General features: G+C 56.2%; 2 protein-coding genes across 3 annotated transcripts; both read right to left on the bottom strand.

The window, feature by feature from the left end:
- Positions 1 to 435: 435 nt before the first annotated feature.
- On the bottom strand, positions 436 to 7902 carry CLDN15 (claudin 15). Of its 2 annotated transcripts, XM_055292697.2 has the most exons (6): positions 6374 to 7902; positions 5788 to 6261; positions 2690 to 2854; positions 1192 to 1273; positions 952 to 1068; positions 436 to 862 (listed from the first exon to the last, which is right to left on the bottom strand). In XM_055292697.2, the coding sequence occupies exons 2-6, from the start codon at positions 6002 to 6004 to the stop codon at positions 757 to 759; spliced, it is 687 nt and encodes a 228-aa protein (XP_055148672.1). In that variant the 5' UTR covers positions 6005 to 6261; positions 6374 to 7902; the 3' UTR covers positions 436 to 756. The 2 variants fall into 2 exon arrangements, with proteins under 2 accessions (XP_055148672.1, XP_055148674.1); XM_055292699.2 differs by lacking the exon at positions 952 to 1068 and having other exon boundaries at positions 5788 to 7902.
- A 139-nt stretch (positions 7903 to 8041) lies between these two features.
- On the bottom strand, positions 8042 to 14138 carry FIS1 (fission, mitochondrial 1). The gene is made up of 5 exons (XM_055292717.2): positions 13965 to 14138; positions 13007 to 13139; positions 9263 to 9339; positions 8573 to 8678; positions 8042 to 8336 (listed from the first exon to the last, which is right to left on the bottom strand). The coding sequence occupies exons 1-5, from the start codon at positions 14007 to 14009 to the stop codon at positions 8239 to 8241; spliced, it is 459 nt and encodes a 152-aa protein (XP_055148692.1). The 5' UTR covers positions 14010 to 14138; the 3' UTR covers positions 8042 to 8238.
- Between the last annotated feature and the right edge of the window lie 1525 nt (positions 14139 to 15663).

Raw genomic sequence — 15663 nt, forward strand, 5'->3', positions numbered from 1 at the left:
CCAGAGGCTCTTCTTGAAGGTACTGTACCTTCCCCGGAGAAAGTCTCTGCACCAGTCCCAAGTTAATGTTAAACAGAATTTCAAAAGGCTTATCAGTCCTGATAACCATCCACGCTCAGGCCCAGGGCACGCAGCTCTGCTCTAGACTGGCTGAGGAGAATGAAAGGAGCAGCTTGGGATCTCAGGCTGGCCAGGGGCCATCTCTGCTATTTCCAGTTTCCTGGAGCGGGGGCTTCCGGGATCTGCTCCTTGGTGGCTCTTATCAGCAATTATGTGCCACTCGCGAAATCACTTGCAACCCCTTTTCTATTTTGCTGTACGACACAGCCTCAAAGTGGTGGACAGGGTGACAGTCTGGGTTCCGAGACCTGAACCGACCCCTCGCACCACCCTTCACCCCTTGCTCGGCTGGCCGCTTCTGACAACTTCAAGCCCTGAACGGTCACAATATATATTTATTAATGAATGTATTTATACAGAATACAAACGTGCGGGGACACCTCCGTCCCCTTCACAGCCCAGAACCCAGGGTCAGAAGATGAGGGATCCAGCCTCAGGGGGAGATATGCGACTTCCCAAGAGCAGTTCTTGGCCTGGAGGGGCCGCGGGAGTGCAAGACACGGGGGCGTGGCCGGGGCGGGGCTCCGGGAGCGGGGCGTGGCCGGCCCCTTAGGTTACTACAGGGGAATGGGCCCCAGCCAGGACCCCTCTCCTTTGGGCAGTGGGAAGGACAGTGGGACCCACAGGCCAGAGCTGCTACACGTAGGCGTTTCTGCCGTATTTGCCAAAGCTGCTGTCGCCTTCTTGGTCCGAGGTGGCGACGGGCATCACGGACACTGGAGCCTGGTAGGGCCGCCGGGCGCTGCAGGGAGGGGCCGGGGTCAGAGTGGGGGCGCGGCCCTCCTCTCCCCAATCTCGCCTGGCCCCAGCCTGCGCCTCTCCCCCTCTCACCTGGCGGCTGGGTCCTCGTCAGAGCCGCAGCAGCAGGTGGAGCAGAGGCAGAGGCCACCCAGGATGGAGATCAGGGAGGCGCTCCAGCCCAGGTAGAGGGCGGGGCCCAGCTCGTACCTGCGCACAGGGGCGGCGCGGGGGCGGGGGACCAGTGAGGCGCCAGCCGGGGCGGGGGATAGGCGGGGGGGCAGGGCTGAGTCCCACCCGGTGCCCCGAGGGCGGGGCAGTCCCCTCACTCACTTGGTTCCGGGGTACAAGGGGTCGAAGAAGTCCCGGGTGATGTTGAAGGCGTACCAGGAGATGGCCACCATCCCGCAGATACCTGGGGACCGGAGGACGACCCCAGTCCAGGGGGAGGGATAGTGGGGGAAGGGGCTTAGGGGGAGAGGCAGGCAGGGGCTGCCCAGAGTAGGACGGGGGCACCAAGTCCAAGAGCAGCAACTTCACTCAATTCCTTTCTCCCCACCCCAGTTTATAAGCCTTCCTCCTTCCTGGGATCAACTTCTCAGGGTAGCCCTTAGGCCCCTAACTCCAGCCCACCCAGCTCATCTCCCACTACCTCGACCTCCTCTTGCCTTTTCTCTCTTTGGTCACAGACCTACCTAGTTCATGCCCACCTCTAGGGCCTTCATCCCATCATCTCCTCACCCAGATGGAGCCCCATCCAAATCCCACCCACCCTTGAAAGCCCAGCTGGGCCCTGGGAGTCCAGGGTCGTCCTTTCCTGAAGCCAGGCAGACCCCCGGGCTAGCAACACCCTATTCACAGGGGGCTTGTCCTCTTGCAAGCCACCTGACCTTTCTGGGCCTGTTTTTACCTCTGGAAAACAAGCAATACCCACCCTACCTCGAAGGCTTATTGTGAGGCACTGGGTGCAGAAATATTCTGCAAATTGAAAAGCAATGGCCAGATGGCATTGTTTTTGTTTTTTGCTGAGATGGGTTCTCACTATGCTGCCCAGGCTAGTCTGGAACTCCTAGGCTCAAGCCAGTTCTCCTGCTTTGGCCATTTTTTTTTTTTTTGACAGTCTCACTCTTTTACCCAGGCTGGAGTGCAGTGGCACGACCTTGGCTTACTGCAACCGTCCGCTTCCCAGGTTCAAGTGATTCTCCTGCCTCAGCCCCCAAGTTGGTGAGACTACAGGTGCCTGCCACCACGCCTGGCTAATTTTTTGTTTTTTTTTGTATTTTTAGTAGAGACAGGGTTTCACCATCTTGGCCAGGCTGGTTTTGAACTCCTGACCTCAGGTGATCCACCCACCTCAGCCTCCCAAAGTGCTGGGATTACAGGCGTGAGCCACTGTACCTGGCCCTGCCTCGGCCTTTCAAAGTGCTGGGATTACAGGCATGAGCCACCACGCCCCTTGGTATGGCATTGTGGTTGTGCACTGGGTGTGTGCCGTAGTGTGCACCCTAACTCTGCTCCCTAGCCAGGATGTAAGCTCCCAGAGGCAGCTGCTCACTCTCATCTTCGAAGTCCCTCCCACACCTGGCCATGGCCAGCCCCTACTGGGAGCTCAAGAAACACTGCTGTTGGGCTGATTTGCAGCCAGGAGATCTGGGGAGTACAGATGAGGCAGGGGTGAGCAGGTGTCCATGCAGCAGGGTAGGGGAGGCGAGCATGAGGAGTGGGAATTGGAGATGAGATGAGGACAAAGCAGCCTGAAGTCTGCGGCCGAGGGCGACCCCCGGCCCCCACCGCCATGCAGACCCCTGCCCCATCACCTTCCCCCAGTTACCGGCCAGAATGTGGAGGGCCCCTGCGGTGGCCGCCAGCTTGGCTTTCCTGGAGAGCTCCAGGCCCCCAATGTTGGTGCAGCGCAGGCCCGCTATGCCTAGCAAGAGGCCGAGGAAGCCCAGGAGGATGGCGGTGATCATGAGTGCCCGGCAGGCCTGAATATACCCTGGGGGCGGGCACAGTCATCAGCCTTTCCCCCCATCTCCCCTCTGCGACGGAGCCAGCCCGACAGCCCCTCACCATCCCGGGTTCAAGTGATTCTCCTGCCTCAGCCTCCCAAGTAGCTGGGATTACAGACACACGCCACCACACCCGGCTAATTTTTGTATTTTTAGTAGAGACAGGGTTTCACCATGTTGTCCAGGCTGGTCTCGAACTCCTGACCCCAAGTGATCTGCTTGCCTTGGCCTCCCAAAGTGCTGGGATTACAGGCATGAGCCACTGTGCCAGGCCCCCCTCACCTTCTTGCCCTCTTGTACCTAACAGTCCCCAAGTCCTCTCCTTCCCCTGGGCTCCTCCAGCCTACCCAGTTGCAGTCACCCCTCCCTCCTTAGGCATCTGGGCCCCTCTCACCCTGCTCCCCACTCCTCCCATGCACCTGGCACGCTTTGCTTATGCCTGGATTACAGGCTTTCTCCTGGGCACTCTTGACACTTGAGCTGGGTAACTATTCTGGGGGCCATCCTGTGCACTGTGGGATGTTCAGAAGCCTCCCTGACCTCTACCCACTGGTTGCTACTGGCACCCCCCTCCCCACAAGCTATGACAATCATTGTGCAAAGTCGCCCGGCTGAGAACAACTGCCTTATCAGGTTGCTCTCGCGTTGCTGGGTATACAGAAACCACAGCTAAGCATCGCTGTCGCCTTCCCCACGTCTGATTCCACTCCAAGTCCTTCACTGTCCTAGCCCAGTGCTGGACATTTTGACCTTGGTTTCTTCCTTGAATAACAGGTAGGGGGCAGCAGTGCTGTACAGCAGAGGGTCTAGGGCAGTTTTAGAGACAGGGTCTTGCTTTGTCGCCCAGGCCAGAGTGCAGTGGCGCCACCACAGCTCACCACTGCAGCCTTGACTGAACTCCTGGGTGCAGGTGATCCTCCTGCCTCAGCCTCCTGAGTAGCTCAGGTTACAGGCGTGTACCACCACACCCGGTCGAGTTTCTGACCTAGGTGGAATCCCGGGCCCAGGACCGATCCAGGTCAGTCTATCTCAGTCTTTCAGTGCCTCAGTTTCCCTTTTCTCAGAGCTGAAGGAAGCTGCGGGCTCCCTCTTGCTTCCCCCTTCTCCTCCCTTCTCTGTCTTTGATAGTTGCCAAGCATTCCAAGGACCTTGCACCCCTTTCCCGGGCGGGGCATAACCGTTGGTGCTGAACGGGAAAGGCTGAGTCCCTGCCAGGAGATGCAGGGTGCAGAGTCGGGGGGTAGGCAGGAGGGGCAAAGTTCTCTGGGAGTACTTTCTTCCTCCCAGCCACTCCCTCTGGGGCTGATACGAGTCTGAGTCCCCAGGTGGCTCTGGCAGTCAATGGAGAGATTATGGAAGAGCCCAGGGGCACATGGGCTGCGTGGCCAGGGGCTGGGGTGCACGGTTGGGAGACGCAGTCAGGTCCCTCTCCCAGGACCACCCCAGCCGTGGAGTCTGAATCCCGACTCCCCTCTCCTGCCTGTGTCTCAGGGTGGGGTGCCGCACCTTGCCAAGGCTTTTCAGCTTCTGTAAAAGGTTCCCCCTACTTCCCCACTGTGGAAAAATGTAGGCAGAAGCACCTAGCGCAAGGCCCGGAAGCTGGCCACCCTCTACCCCTGTGCCCTGGGGACTCTGGCACCATCTTTCATGCAGTTGCCAGGGGTACCCCCTCAGGTGTGCAGGCTCACAGCAGAGCCCCCTCCTCACGGCATGATGTGTCTGGGAAGTGGGTGTAGGGGCTGCCTCCAGTGTCCCTTCTGGACACTCAAAACTCTGGGGTTCTGGCCCAAGTTGTACTCAGCTTTTATAGGTTTTTTTTGCGGGGGTGGGGGGCACCGGCCCTGCATACAGTCAGTCTTGGAGAAATGGATGAAAACACGAAGCCTCTGCCACTGCCTCAGGAGGGGCTGGGAGTAGTGGGGGCACAGGAGGCCCACCCAGGCCCCTTAACTGCTCAGAGCAGCTCCAACATCCCCAGGGGCGAGCTCTCAAGCCCCGCTTCACACCCAGTGTCGCCCTCGGCTCCTTCCCTGCCACACGGTGCCTGGTGAGTGGACTAGCCCCGAAGGACCCAGGAGGGCGTGCAGCGGCACCACACGCAGTTCATGGTCGCCAACGCTCAGTCTCTGGCATAGGGCAGATAGAAGGGAGACTGCCCGGGAGAAACAACGCGGCGGCCTCATCCTAGCGGGGAGCAGGGAGCGGGAAAGTGCCGCAGCCACAGAAAGAACTGCCCTGGGCCCAAAGAGCTGTTGGCTCCAGCCCTCTAAGACCCCAAAAAGACACTGTCCTGGAAGCCCCACACACCTGCACACACACCGCCTCCTTAGAGCGACGCTCAACCTGCAACTTGCAAGATGCCTCCCTTCACAGGGGCCCTTTAGACATCAGCTGGACAAGGAGACCAGTGCCCCCCGACAATGAGGCTAGGGAGTCTGTGGAGCCTGGAAGTTGATCAACCTCTAAGAATCCAAGATGGGGCCTCCTCCCCCTGCCCACCCCAGCAATCCCACCCCCAAAACGTGCTCAACTGTACTGAGGCCTATGTGTGTTAACATCACGCTAACATTCTGCACTTTCTCAGTCACCTGTGAACTGGGACTCTCGCCCTAACCCTACAGGTGGGAGATGAAGCTGGTTTCATCATTTGCCCACAGCATAGGGCTGGGAAAGGGTGTCTGATTCTGGTGCCTGCACCTGTAACAGCTAGAAGCGCCATACTAGTGCAGGGGGCCACATGTGGCAAGGTCTTCACTCCAGTTCTAGACAGGGGCCGCCCCCAGCACTCCTGGCTGCAGGAACCCACACCCCCAGAGCTTAATTCAGGCTCCCTGTATCCTCACGGCAGTACCCACCCTCCCCTGGGGTCTCTGCAGCTTCCCCACCACCCTCTCTCCCTGCAGCGCTCCCCACCCCATACCAGAGAGGGCCAGCATGGACGGGAACTCCCAGCAGTTGTAGACGCCCAGGGAGTCGGTGGCACAGCTAAACCAGAGGTTCTCGAAGATGGTGTTGGTGGTGATGACGTTCCCGTGCACGGTGGACACTCGCCAGTAGCTGTTTGGCAGAGTCACCCCCAGCATCAGCAGCCCCACAGCTGCCATGAAGAAGCCAAAGGTTTCCACAGCCATCGACATGGTGGGATGCAGGACCCTGGGGGGCTGGTGCCCCAGAGAGGGGGAGGGGCAGAACCCCTAGGGAACTGGAAGGGGCTGCAGCTAAGGAGGGTTGTCCCAGCAGGCTAGGGTGGAATCGGCCTTGGCCTCTGCCCGCCTCTTCCTCGGGCTCAGGTCCGTCTCCACTTTCTGCCTCCAGGTTTCTGCTTCCCTCCTGCTCTCTGGGTCTCTCTGCTTCCTGGCAGGTCAGAGGAATGAGCTAAGCCTGCGCGCGGCAGCTGTTGACGAGATGGAGGGAATAACCGAAACAGGCCAAAAGTCCACCCCCTCCCCCCAGCCTCTGGGCTGCCCCGGGCTCCCCGCCCCACGAGGGTGGGGGGGCAGACTTACCCTGGAGCCACTGACGGATACAGCCAAGGAGGGGCCCCCAAGGGAGGCATTGGGAACTGAGGGGAAGCATCTGTCTCTGACTCAGCTTTCATTGGGGGCCAAAGAACGGAGTAAGAGGGACAAGGAGTGAAAAGATGACAGAGATAGACGTGAGAGCAACAAGGGACAGAGACAGAGAGAGAATGAACAGCAGCCTTCAGTGGAGAAGGATGGAGGGACCGTGAGAACAATCTAAGATACTCAGACTGAGGGGTTGGGGCATGTGAGTCTCTTAAGGAAGATCAAGCTGGAATGAGGGGACAGGAGGCTGGGAGACCCACAGCTCTGGGCTCCATCCAGCCTGGACTGGAACTCGGCCCCACCATCCATTCACCAGGGAACTCAGGCAGGGAGTTTTAGTCCCCTAAGCTTCTGCTCTGTCGGTGACAGACCCAACTGCTTACTGCAGGGGCTGTGGTGAGAACTGGGACCAAGGGCCAGGCGCAGTGGCTCTCGCCTGTAATCCTAGCACTTTGGGAGGCTGAGCTGAGAGGACTGCTTGAACTCAGGAGTTCAAGACCAGCCTGGGCAACACACTGAGACCTCATTTGGACCAGGGAGTCAAGTCTCCCACACATAACCAGCGCTTGGCACCGGGGACTGTCCTGTGAGTGTCGCAGGGCTGAGTGAGGCCACCAGGGAGTTGCTCTCACCCAAAACTCGAATTTCCTCCTAAGTTGATCTTTGACTCAGCATTGAGCCTGGTCCTGCTGCCAACAGCCTGGAGCGTGATCCTGTGGCTAAGCTCTGCAACCTGTTCCCAGTTATCAGGGACTGTCACCCACTCTATTCGTTAATGATGATGGATTAGCAGCCTCTGGTCCCCATCCCGAGCCAGTGCAGAGCACCTGTCCCAGGGCGGACGCTCTCATCTCCTGCTCCGGTTCCCTAGGGCTCTGTCCCTGGGGGCCATCAGCGCTGGCTGCACACCTCCCTGGCCCCACGGCCCTGCTGGGCTTCTCCGGCCTCCCCTCAGGTGTCTCCTCCCCACTCCTGTGCTGGCCTGGGCTGTGGAACGAGAGGTATGTGGTGAAGCAAAACAGGCCCATGCCGAGCCTGGCACGAGGGGGTGAAGCTGGCCAGGTGGGGCTGAGTCCTGACCTTCCAGCCCACAGGCGAGAGCTGGGGCACGTTGGGCTCTGACCTCTCCTGGGACCCCCGCCTACTCCCTGCCAGATGCAGGATTCCTTCCCCCACCGGGCTCCCCCTCCCCAGAGGAGGAGGTAGGAGGAAGGGGAGGCCACAGGAAGACAAAGGGAGGGGAGGGCGGGGAGGAGGAAGCCAAGGGGGCCTGCTGTGGAAAACTCCACAGAAGCAGCTGAGTGGGTCAGAGGAGAATGCAGGCCTGAAGCCCGGCCTGGCCCTGCAGTTCTGCCCGCCCATGCTCAGGTCACTGCCTTTTCCCAGGACTCTGGGACCATGGAAAAGCCCCATGTCTCCGAGCTGCCCGGCACTCTCAAGGATGTGCCTTCAGGAAAGGGAGGAAGGGTGTGGGCTCTGGGCTGCGGGGTGGACAAAGAACCCCATGCCAACCGGGAGGGCAGGGGCAGGAGAGGACCAGGAGTGACATCTCTGCCCTCTGTGCCCAGCGTTCGGAACCCACCCCTCCCCTCAATGCAGACACAGGGGTTCCCAAGCCACAGCCGTGTTTTATTTACACTCATCCCAAAGCACACGATTTGGGGCTGAAGGATGGGTCTCAGGGGAGCAGAAGTTAGTTGAAGGCCACAGAGGACAGAGACAGGGATGCAGGGGGAGAACAGGGAAGGGACAGCGAGGATGGACAGGCCCTCCTGGAGTGTTCTCCATGGGCTCCCACGCCTCCTTCAGGATTTGGACTTGGACACAGCAAGTCCGATGAGTCCGGCCAGTCCCGCCACACCCAGGGCCATGCCTCCCACGATGGCCATGCCCACGAGTCCATCTGGGGAAGGAAAGGGACAGTGTCAGGAGCCTGGCCCCTGCGGGGACCCTTACGGTCCCCTTCCGCCAGCGCTGCTCCTCAACAGAGGCACACTCCTACCTGGAGTCACAGGGCAAGGGGCTCTAAGAACTGGAAGGGTTGGGGCTGAGGGGCTGCCTGGAGGGGTTCATTTACAGAGACCAAAGCGCCCAGGCGTGGGGAAGAGCAGGGCTGAACAAAGGGGCCGAGACTGTCACCTTTCTTCATGGCCTTGTCAATGAGCCGCTCCAGTTCCTTGGCCTGGTTGTTCTGGGGTTCTGTCTGCAGCAACCCGCGGACGTACTTTAAGGCCTTCTCATATTCCTGTGCTCAGGGAAACGCGCACGCGTCATACACACCGCAGCGTTTGTTTGTTTGTTTGTTTGTTTTAATAAGAGATGGGGTCTTGCTCTGTTGCCCACGCTGGAGGGCAGCGTTGCAATCACAGCCCACTGCAGCCTCAAACTCCCAGGCTCAAGCAGTCCTCCCACCTCAGCCTCCTGAGTAGCCGGGATTACAGGTGTGAGCCACTGGGCCGGCTACACCTCAGTATCCACCACTCCTCCTGCCCACCTGAAGGGCCTTCCCTTCTTCAGCCCTGGGGGCTCCTCCCTCGACCTCCACACCCTCCCTCCCTCCAGCCCCACCCCACGGAGTAGAGTCCACAAACAACCCCAACTCTGCGGGAGATAACAGTGCAAGGCTTGGGCCTGCACCCAATCTCTTGACGTCACCTTCCTCCCCACACCCTCGCCACTCTGATCTTCCCTGGGAGTCCTCATCTGACACCGCTCTGCACCTCTGCACCCCTTCAGACTTCCCGCTGTCCAGGGCTCCACCCTGGAGGACACAGTAAGAAGGTCCTGCAGCCCCAGAGGAGTATGAAGGGAACGGGGGCCCCACCTCACCTTGAGCCGGTAGTTCCCCACGGCCAGGTAGAAGACGTAATCCCGCTGTTCCTCCTTGCTCCCTTTGGGCAGCAGCTCTGGGGAGGGGCAGAGAAGAGGGTGAGAAATGCTTCTTTCCTAATACTTTCCTAATACTGTGTCCCAGAGGCCCCTTCCGCTTTCTGAATGCCTCTGTGATCCTGGGAGGGTCATAGTCCTAAGCCTCCCTTTCAGCTCCAGTCACTCCCAGCACCCTAGCCAGAGCTCTGGGGCAGGGAGAACCCCAGCTGTGCCAACACCCCAGTGACAGAACATCCCTTTTATCAGTATTACAGTCAACTGGTCCATCCAACTGAAATGAGGAAATCGGGGCCCTGGAGAAGCCAAGGCAGCGTGACTCAGTTTTGGCATCTGCTGTGGTTTTTTTTTCAGACGGAGTTTCACTCGTTGCCCAGGCTGGAGTGCAATAGCGTGATCTCGGCTCACTGCAACCTTCGCCTCCCGGGTTCAAGCGATTCTCCTGCCTCAGTTTCCCGAGCAGCTGGAATTACAGGCGCCCGCCACCACACCTGGCTAATTTTTGTATTTTCAGTAGAGATGGAGTTTCACCATGTTGGCCAGGCTGGTCTCAAACTCCTGACCTCAAGTGATATGCCTGCCTCGGCCTCCCAAAGTGTTGCTGTTGTGGTTTTAACTAAACTGCCTGCTGTACAATTATTGTTTAAAAAAAAAAAATGTTAGGACTCCCTCCCCCTTTAAAAAAATCAGCTCAAAACTCACCTTCAATCAGCCTTCCCTGAAGACCCCACCTGACTTTGTCTTCCTTCCTTTTTTTTTTTTTTTTTTTTTTTAAAGAGACAGGGTCGGCTGTGAGCGGTAGCTCACGACTATAATCCCAGCACTTTGGGAAGCTGAGCCGGGCGGATCACCTGAGGTCAGGAGTTTGAGACCAGCCTGACCAACATGGAGAAACCCCGTCTCTACTAAAAATACAAAATTAGCCGGGCGTGTTGGCACATGCCTATAATCCCAGCTACCTGGGAGGCTGGGGCAGCAGAATTGCTTGAACCCTGACCCAGCCATCCCATTACTGGGTATATACCCAAAGGATTATAAATCATGCTGCTATAAAAACACATGCACACGTATGTTTATAGCGGCACTACTCACAATAGGAAAGACTTGGAACCAACCTAAATATCCAACAACCATAGACTGGATTAAGAAAATGTGGCACATATACACCATGGAATACTATGCAGCCATAAAAAATGAGGAGTTCCATGTCCTTTGTAGGGACATGGATGAAGCTGGAAACCATCATTCTTAGCAAACTATCGCAAGGACAAAAAACCAAACACTGCATGTTCTCATTCATAGGTGGGAATTGAACAATGAGAACACATGGACACAGGAAGGGGAACATCACACGCTGGGGACTGTTGTGGGGTGGGGGGAGGGGGGAGGGATAGCATTAGGAGATATACCTAATGCTAAATGACGAGTTAATGGGTGCAGCACACCAACATGGCACATGTATACATATGTAACTAACCTGCACGCTGTGCACATGTACCCTAAAACTTAAAGTATAATAATAATAAAATTAAAAAAAAAAAAAAAAGAATTGCTTGAACCCAGTAGGCAGAGGTTGTGGTGAGCCAAGATTGCACTATTGCACACTCAGTCTCGGGAAAAAAAAAAAAAACGGAGACAGGGTCTCGCTCTGTCACCCCAGTCTGGAGCACAGTAGCATGTCCATGGCTCACTGCAGCCTCGAACTCCTGGGGTCAGTGATCCTCCTGCCTCAGCCTCCCAAGTAGCTGGGACTATAAGCACATACCACCATGCCTAGCTAATTTAAAAATTTTTGTTATAGAGACAGGCCAGGTGGTCTCAAATTCCTGGCTTCAAGCCATCCTCTGGCCTTGGCCTCCCAAAGTGCTGAGATTACAGGCATGAGCCACAGTGCCTGGCCCCACCGGACTTTCTTAATTCAGAGACTTCCCAGAGGATAACTGTACTGTATGCACTAGAATTTGTTGCTAAATAATTCTGCAGGTGTTTATAAATCTTCCTAAGCGTTTGTACTGTCTCCTCAACTAGACTGGCAACACTTAGAGAGGCTGTTTCTTCTATATCTACACCCTGCTGTAGAATAAACCCGAAAATCTGAATTGCCAAAGTAGACAAACATAGGGTAAAAATATTTGTGCCTTTTAAGAAAGAGTCTTATTTTTATAGATTTTTTTTTTTTTGAGACAGAGTCTCATTCTGTTGCCCAGGCTGGAGTGCAATGGCGTGATCTTGGCTCACTGCAACCTCTGTCTCCCAAGTTCCAGTGATTCTCCTGCCTCAGCCTCCTGAGTAGCTGGGATTACAGGTGCGTGCCACCACGCCTGGCTAATTTTTGTATTTTTAGTAGAGACAGGGTTTCACCATGTTGACCAGGCTGGTCTCGAACTCCTGACCTTGTGATCCACCTGCCCTGGCCTCCCAAAGTGCTGGGATTACAGGTGTGAGCCACTGCGCCCGGCCATTTTTATAGATTTTCAATAGGCATCCTTTGCTAACACAGTCGGCATTCTGTATTCATGGATTCATCGAACCATGGATCAAAAATACTCAGAAAAAAAAAAAAGATAGTTGCATCTGTACTGAACATGACCAGACCTTTTTTTCTTGCCATTATTCCCTAAACAATACAGTATACTTACACAGCATTTACATTGTATTTGGTATTATAAGTAATCTACAGATGATTTAAAGTATATAGGAGAAGGTGCACAGGTTACATGTAAATACCACATCATTTTATATATGGGACTTGGATGACTATTGGTATCTGTGGGGGTGGGGTTCCTAGAACCAATCCCCCATGGCTACAGAGGGATGGCTGTACACTGACTTGTGTGCTTATAAATTATTACTTGAACAAAAGAAAGGAGCTACAGAGAAATTAAGTGGTTAAGTATTGTGGCCTCTGACAAATGATGACCCACCTAAAACCAATGGGAAGTAGGGTTCCAATCCAAAAAGCACTATCTGGCTGGACGCGGTGGCTCACGCTTGTAATCCCAACACTTTGGGAGGCCGAGGTGGGCAGATCATCTGAGGTCAGGAGTTTGAGACCAGCCTGACCAACATGGTGAAACCCTGTCTCTACAAAAAATACAAAAATTAGCTGGGCGTGGTAGTGGGCGCCTGTAATCCCAGCTACTCAGGATGTTGAGGCCGGAGAATTGCTTGAACCGGGAGGTGGCGGTTGCAGTGAGCTGAGACAGCGCCACTGTACTCCAGCCTGGGGGACAGAGCAAGACTCTGTCTCAAACAAAAACAAAAAACAAAAAGCACTATCTGCTCACAATTTTGTAGGACAGTCCTCTGTACCTCTTCCATGCCACAAAAGATTCTCAATAGCTGCTAACTAAGCAACACGGTGGTGGTGTTGGGGGGAAGGGCATGGGCCTAGGTCTCACAAAACAGGAGCTTCTAGTCCCAATTCAGCCATTAACTGATTAGTTGCGTGACCTCAAGTCACTTTCCCAGATCAAGACAGTCCTGGGGGAACTGACATGCTACCACTCTGTCTGGCAAAACAATGGTGGGCGGTAAGTAGCCAAAAGTTCACTGGGAGACGTCAAGCTAAGTATAGCCCTTGGTGCAGTAAATCTACCGGAGACAACTGAGAGGTGACTGGACTACGGGGCCCACATCGCAGAGCAGCCCAGATGGCAGCGAGAAGGGGAGAGTACAGCGCCTCACCCTCGAGCAGCACGATGCCTTTACGGATGTCATCATTGTACTTGCTCCGCACCAGGCACCAGGCGTACTCAAACTGCGTGCTCTTGGACACCGAGCCTGCTGCCTTCTCAGACTGAAATTTCTTTTCAAACTTCTGCCACAGGGGAGGAAAGGAATCATTTAGAAATGAAAGGCGTCAACCATTCTCTATCTGGATATGCCATCTCCCTGGCTCTGCCCCCTTTCCCTCGCAGGTCTTGGTATCGGGCACCCCAGCTTCTGCAATCTCCATGCCCCAGACCCAGACTTTCGGCTCCTCCGGGCCTGCGGGCCAGCTCTTGTGACAGAGGCCCCTGGTCTCCCCTCCCCCCGGCGGTACCGAGCGGAGATGCCACCTGGTGGCAGCTCCAGGCACCGCTCCCGGAGCAGCTGACCCCGGCGGCCGAACAGTAAACACGCTGTCAGAACTGCTCAACAACAGCCCACGCGGTCCTCATTTGAGGCTGCTGGCCCCATCCTGCCCCACCCTGCCGGGCCTGGACCTTTTATTGTCCAGGAATAGAAGTAGTGCCTACCTCCTAGAGCTACAAAGGCTGAGATCTGGCATGCGATGCCTTAGCACCGTGCCGGACGCAGTAATAGGTGACACCTTATGATGGTCACTGTATTCCTCCACCGCTGGAGGAGCGCCCTGAGCTCACAGCACCTGCATGATCCCAGAGCCCGTCAGTCTAACCACGGTCGGGCTCCAGGCCCGTAGTCTTTGAGGTGTGGGGGCTCAGGACACTACAACTCCCAGGAGCCTCTGCGGCACAGCGGGCTCTCCGGGCAGGAGCCAGGCGCTGTGGAGGCTGCCGGGAGCCGTAGTTCGGCTTCCCTCGGCCAAGCCGATGCCGGGAGGAGGGTTCGGCCCCTACCTGACTCTCCTCAGGACCCGCCCTCCGACCTTCCCTTTCCCTCTGTCCGGGCCAGGCCTCACCAGCAGGTCCTCCACAGACACCAGCTCGTTCAGCACGGCCTCCATGGCCACTGCCCCCGCGAGCCTCACACTACAATCTACGTGCCACAGTCTCCATGGCCCAGTGGCAGGGGCGGAGAGCCACTTCCGGCGTCCGGCGGATGCGGGCACGACCTGGCGACGCCCCGCCCCTTCCTCTCAGCTCAGCAGCGCCGGCGGGGCGCTAGTGCGCAGGCTCGGCCGGTCCCTCCAGCCAGCGGACTGCGCGCAGGGAGACCTTTCCCAGGTTGGCTTTCCCAGGTTGGCTTTCCCAGGTTGGCCTTCCCAGGTTGGCCTTCCCAGGTGCCTCAGCCGGTGCCTTCCTCCGCAGAGGCTTCCCTAGGGAAACTGGAGGCTATGTCTTAGCGGTTAGCCCCCAGGATGAAAACAGCAAAAAGAGGAGGGTGAGTAGCTGGCCAGAAATCACATCACATTAGGATGCCAAGCTGACGCCCCTCAGAAATCTAGGACCTTGGAGGCCACGTGACTTTTCACCGCCTGCAACAAAATCGTAACTAGAACGGGGTGGGGGGGGCGGGGAGGAGACCGGGCGCGTAGCTCACGCCTGTAAGCCCAACACCTTGGGAGGCCGCGGTGGGAAGATCGCTGGAGGCCAGGAGTTCCAAGACCAGCCTGAGCAACATAGCGAGACCCTATCTCTACAAAATTTTTTTAAAAATTAACCGGCGTGGTGGCGTGCACCTGTACTCCCAGCTACTGGGGCGGCTGAGGCAGGAGGATAGCTTGAGTCGAGTTCGAGGCTGCAGTGAGTTATCGCGCCACTGCACTCCAGCTTGAGCGACAGAGACCTTGTCTCAAAAAATCCACCAACAGCAGCATACTAGTATTGGGGTTTCTTGGGCCTCTGCTGACTCTCACAATGCAAGAGCAGAGGCAACTGGATCTGTAAACCACACAGCCAGAGGCTGGGGTAATCATAAGAGACACTATCAACGGGAAGTTTTTCAAAAAGCAACGGCTCCATTATTGGCAGAGAAGGTCCAATTTTCAATATTATTTACATAAACCATTTTGTGAGTGCACCCCAGGCGGGAAACCTGCCACATGGGGTCACGGACAATGGGGAGCTTAGCAGTGAGGAGCTATCAGAGCATGGGAAGGAGAAAGGTGTGGGCACCTCTGGCTTCAGTTTCTGTGCAGTGAGGGGACTGGGTAGGTAGCAACTTTCAAATTCTTTTTCCCTTGAGTCACATTGGAGTGTAAGTTCCTTGAGGGGAGAGACATACCTTGCTTATCCAGCATCTAGCACAAGGCTTGGCAGAGAGTGAGTGCTCAATATTTGTTGAATAAACACGGAAAAAGCAAATTAATTGCAAACAAGGCATTGCACATGCAGGGGATAATCATCCAGACACCTTCTGTGTTTGCAAAGCCCCTTTAATTTTTATTATTTTTTAGAGACAGGGTCTCACTCTGTGGCCCAGGCTGGAGTGCAAGCAGCGGCACAATCAGAGCTCACTGCAGCCTTGACCTCCTGAGCTCCTACAATCCTCCTGCCTTAGTCTCCCAAGAAGCTGGGACTACAGGTGTGCACCACCACCCCCAGGTATTTTTTTTTTTTTTTTTTTTTTGAGACAGTTTCTCGCTCTGTCACCCAGGCTGGAGCGCAGTGGCACAATCTCAGCTCACTGCAACCTCTGCCTGCTGGGTTCGAGCGATT

This window comes from Symphalangus syndactylus, chromosome 9 (genome assembly GCF_028878055.3).
Source record: "Symphalangus syndactylus isolate Jambi chromosome 9, NHGRI_mSymSyn1-v2.1_pri, whole genome shotgun sequence".
NCBI classification, from domain to species: Eukaryota; Metazoa; Chordata; class Mammalia; order Primates; family Hylobatidae; genus Symphalangus; species Symphalangus syndactylus.